Genomic DNA, 3,970 nt, shown 5'->3' with positions numbered 1-3,970 from the left:
AAGCATTCGTTATGTAAATCAACAAAAATATAAGTTCATCGTTAATATGATCCAATCCTTAAAAAGTTATGATTTCAAAATATTAGATTGAAAAAAGAGAACATATTTTATTTGGTTTGGTTTGGTTTTCTTGACCACCAAGAATTGGTCTCCTTTTCAACCTCAACGAAGCTCCTTGGTAGGTGGCATCATGTAATTTTCGGAACTAATAAGGGCAAATTGGGAATATAAAAATGTTTCGTGCCCTGCAAATGCAAACCCCACCCCCCACCCCCACCCATCTTCTTTGTTTATCTGTTCTTCTACTGGTCTTTCAGTTAAAAAGCCTTTGAATCGTTCCTCATAGTTTCTCTCGTTTCATTCTCTTCAAAGCTTTCGATTTCGATCTCATTCGGTTTTCACATTCATACAATCTGAAATATTTGTGCAAGATCAAATCCATGTTCATTCAATCTCACCCCTATTTATCCAGGAATTTGGATTCTTTCTGATTTTTCTACTTTCATTTGGTACCACAAGTTCATCCATTGATTTGATTATGTGGGGATTTGTTAATCCAAGTTTTTTTTTATGATCATTAATTGGATTCATTTCCTGATTCAAATGACAAAGCTTTTGATGGATCGGTGTTAGTTTGTTAGGGTTTAGGTAGAAACAGTGAAAGAAATGGCTTCACCAGTACCAGCGAAATCTCAACCGCTTCACAACTTCTCGTTGCCGCATCTGAAATGGAAGAACCACCGGAGCGGCCGTAGCAGACTTGCCGGAGAAACTTCATCGTCATCTCCGCCTCATCGATCTCCGTCTACTCCATGGCGTGAATCTCCGCCTCCGGCTTCTCATGCTCATATTCCTCCTCATCCTCCTCTGCGGCATCCCTCTCCATCTTATGTTTCTCGGCGGCCGTCACCTTTGCACAAGCAATCTCCGATGCGTGACTCGGAGTCGGAATCTGAACCGAGCTGCGCCGTTTCGAAAGGAATTGAAAAGCATACCAGGAAACCATCGTCTGCAAAATCTACAAAATCGGTCGATAGCAGTAAAGGCAAAAGATCGAATAAGATCTGTATTCGTTTCCGGAAGAACAGCAACATCAAGCATGACGACGCCGTCCCGGAGGAAAACCACTCGTCAACACCAGTTGACAACGCCGTTCCGTCTGCAGCAGCCGAAGACGAAGAATCCTTGCCGAAGATTTGGAATTTGAGGCCCAGAAGGCCGCCGATGAATCACAAGCAGTTTAATGGAGGTTTACCGAAGGTCGGTTCATCGTCATCGCCGGAAAATACAGCTTCGCAAATAAATAATCCCAATAAAGAAGCATCAGAAGTGAAGAATAACGATCACAGCAATTTTGGAACGTCAAAGAAGCAGAAATTCTCGATTGCACTTTCGCGTCATGAGATCGAAGAAGATATATTCGCATGGACTGGATCAAAGCCTTCCCGGAGGCCAAAAAAGAGACCAAGGACTGTTCAGAAACAACTTGATGTAAGTTTCTTTTAACCCTTTTTCCCGTTTTGGTTTCGTAAATCTTGTTAGATCGAATCGTAAAATTAGTATTCTTTTGGGAATCCTATGATTTCATCATCAAGATCCAATCATGTGCTTTAATCTTTCAATCTTCGAATTATTTCTAACGATCTGTAATTTCTTTTTGCAGACATTGTTTCCTGGTTTATGGTTGGGTTCTATAACAGCTGATTCATACAAAGTATCTGAAGCACCTCCAAAGGTATAACTCAAATCTATCGAGCAGATGGAGAGTGGTTCTTCGATTGATTTTTGGTAGAAGTTCGAAGGTTCATGGCTCCAAGATTTTTTTTTTTCTCTCTTTTTTTTTTTTTTTTTTTTTTTCTTTTTTTAATTATGTTTGAAGGTATGGAAGAACCCTAACTTGTATAGGTGAGAGGGAGAATAATCCATCTTCTTGTTATGGTTCGTTTATTTATCTTTTGATGATAATGGTGAATTAACAAAAGAAGTTCTATTCTTTTTACATCCATTTTAGTGAATACTGTACATATGATATTATGATTGATTTATTTGAAGTAGGTTTCCTTTATTTGGTGTTTGAAATCTTGTAAAATGAAGTTGTGGGGATTTCGTTGCATAACATTATTAGATACTAAAATTGTAATATCAACCTATCAGGTTTATATCAGGTTTATAGAATATTAATAATGTTTGACCATTAAATTTGTTGGGTTAATGTCACTAATTCCTAACAAACTTTTGCCTTTTATTTTAAATGGTCACCAAAGTTTTATTTATGCACTTTAGCTCCTTAAATTCCCAGTTCACCTGTTAAAGAGGGGAACAAGAGTATTTCTTTCCGGTTATTTTTGTCTTTTATTTTAATAGGTCATCAAAGTTTTATGGAAAAATACTTGCTATAGATATTTTTGGGGTTGAATTCTAAAAAATAGACATAAAAAATCGGATTTTCAGGTATAGATATGAATTCTACGGAGGTGAGCTTCCAGGGCTCAGCGGAACCTACTATAGTTTTGCGAAATGACAAAATTGTAATTAAATGAGGAGTATTAACGCAATAAAAAAAAAATAAAAAAAAACTCGATGAAGAGATCTACGGAGGTGCCTCCGCAGAACTGTTCGTCGAGTTATTATTATTATTATTATTATTATTATTATTATTATTATTATTATTTTGCGTTAATTTCCCTAATTAATTGTATAGGTTATAACTATTACAATCCTACTCATTATACCAAAAGAAAGAATAATCTTATTATAATCCTCCGATATCAATAAGTGATAAACATCATCATTATATTAATTAGTTTTTTAATTATTGCAAAAAATTAAATAAATAATAAGATATGTTGACTTAGTAGGACCAAAAGACGGAATAATCCACCAATCTTAATAAGATATCTCATTATAATCCTCCGACACCAAGACCTACTTTAGATCAAGTCGGAACTCACTAACGATACATACTTCATATCTATAATCCAAATCTCACACCAAGACGTGATGGTTTGATTCATGTCACATTAGTGTGTCTAATGACTACTTGTACTCAGCATAAAGAACCCAACACTACCAAAACGGGTAAGGAGCTTTGGTTTTTTCCACATTTAAGTAACAATTCTTTTTGTATATATTTGACCAGTAAACTTGTTTAATGGTCAAATGTGTATGGAAAAATCATGGTTACCTAAATATGGGAAAAGAAGAAAGTTCATTACACTCCTAGGTCATTAACCGAATATCAAACAATTTAATTGGTATTTAAGCTAGGTATAAAACCTTTTAAAACTACCTAATAGAAAACAATGGTTAAATAGACTTGAGTTATAAGCCTTCGTGCATTAAAAAATCTGTAGAAATGATCCCTATGGCTTGTCGATTTCATTGGGTAAGGTCAAAAACATAGTTTCCTAGAAAAAATGTCATCATTTGATGTTTAAGTTGTGGATTTGGTCCCTAAGTGTAATTGCCTTTTTCTTCCCCAAATGTCCTGCACATGAAGACATTTTTGTCTTTTCATTTATGGGGACTAAAATTGTTGATATGTAAAAGATAAACTTGAGATAACTTGAAAACCATTTCATCTGATAATGGTGCCAAAAAATTATGGCATAAAAGATATAAACTTGAAAAATACAAATCTAGTTTTACATTTATAATTTCTAACAAACCAAATTAACTATCTACACCAGACAACACCTGATCAACAATAATATAGCTTAGGTAAGTAAGAGTGTCGAACACATGAGGAACATAAGTTTACTAATACATAAACATCTTATAATTAATCAATCTTAAAAAAACATATAAAGGCGAATTAAATAATGTCACTGGAATAATCATGTAAATAATCAAACAGACATAACAACCATGGCTAAATGTATAGATAACATAATATGAAGGTACTCATAATGCAATATAGGGCTAGATGATAATAGGATAATTATTCCTCACTGTTAGGTGCATTTTATAT

The 3,970-nt window shown here is 34.5% G+C and overlaps 1 protein-coding gene across 1 annotated transcript; it reads left to right on the top strand.

Moving 5' to 3' along the window:
* The first annotated feature begins 276 nt into the window (after positions 1-276).
* LOC145006079 (uncharacterized) lies at positions 277-2,005 on the top strand. Its single transcript, XM_078965176.1, has 2 exons — positions 277-1,491; positions 1,664-2,005. Exons 1-2 carry the CDS (start codon positions 667-669, stop codon positions 1,739-1,741), a joined length of 903 nt encoding a protein of 300 aa, XP_078821302.1. The 5' UTR covers positions 277-666; the 3' UTR covers positions 1,742-2,005.
* The last annotated feature ends 1,965 nt before the right edge of the window (positions 2,006-3,970 follow it).

The sequence above is a fragment of the Lactuca saligna genome, chromosome 7, assembly GCF_052625555.1.
Source record: "Lactuca saligna cultivar CGN05327 chromosome 7, ASM5262555v1, whole genome shotgun sequence".
In the NCBI taxonomy this organism is placed as follows: domain Eukaryota; kingdom Viridiplantae; phylum Streptophyta; class Magnoliopsida; order Asterales; family Asteraceae; genus Lactuca; species Lactuca saligna.
The sequence above is the reverse complement of the archived record's forward strand: the minus strand, read 5'-3'. Positions and strand labels throughout refer to the sequence as shown.

What these genes read in the sequence shown, in the direction of transcription:
- LOC145006079 (XM_078965176.1), top strand. Translation starts at nt 667, where the DNA reads ATGGCTTCACCAGTACCAGCGAAATCTCAACCGCTTCACAACTTCTCG. An exon ending in CTGTTCAGAAACAACTTGAT is followed by an intron (nt 1,492 to 1,663) that starts GTAAGTTTCTTT and finishes TTCTTTTTGCAG; the next exon opens with ACATTGTTTCCTGGTTTATG.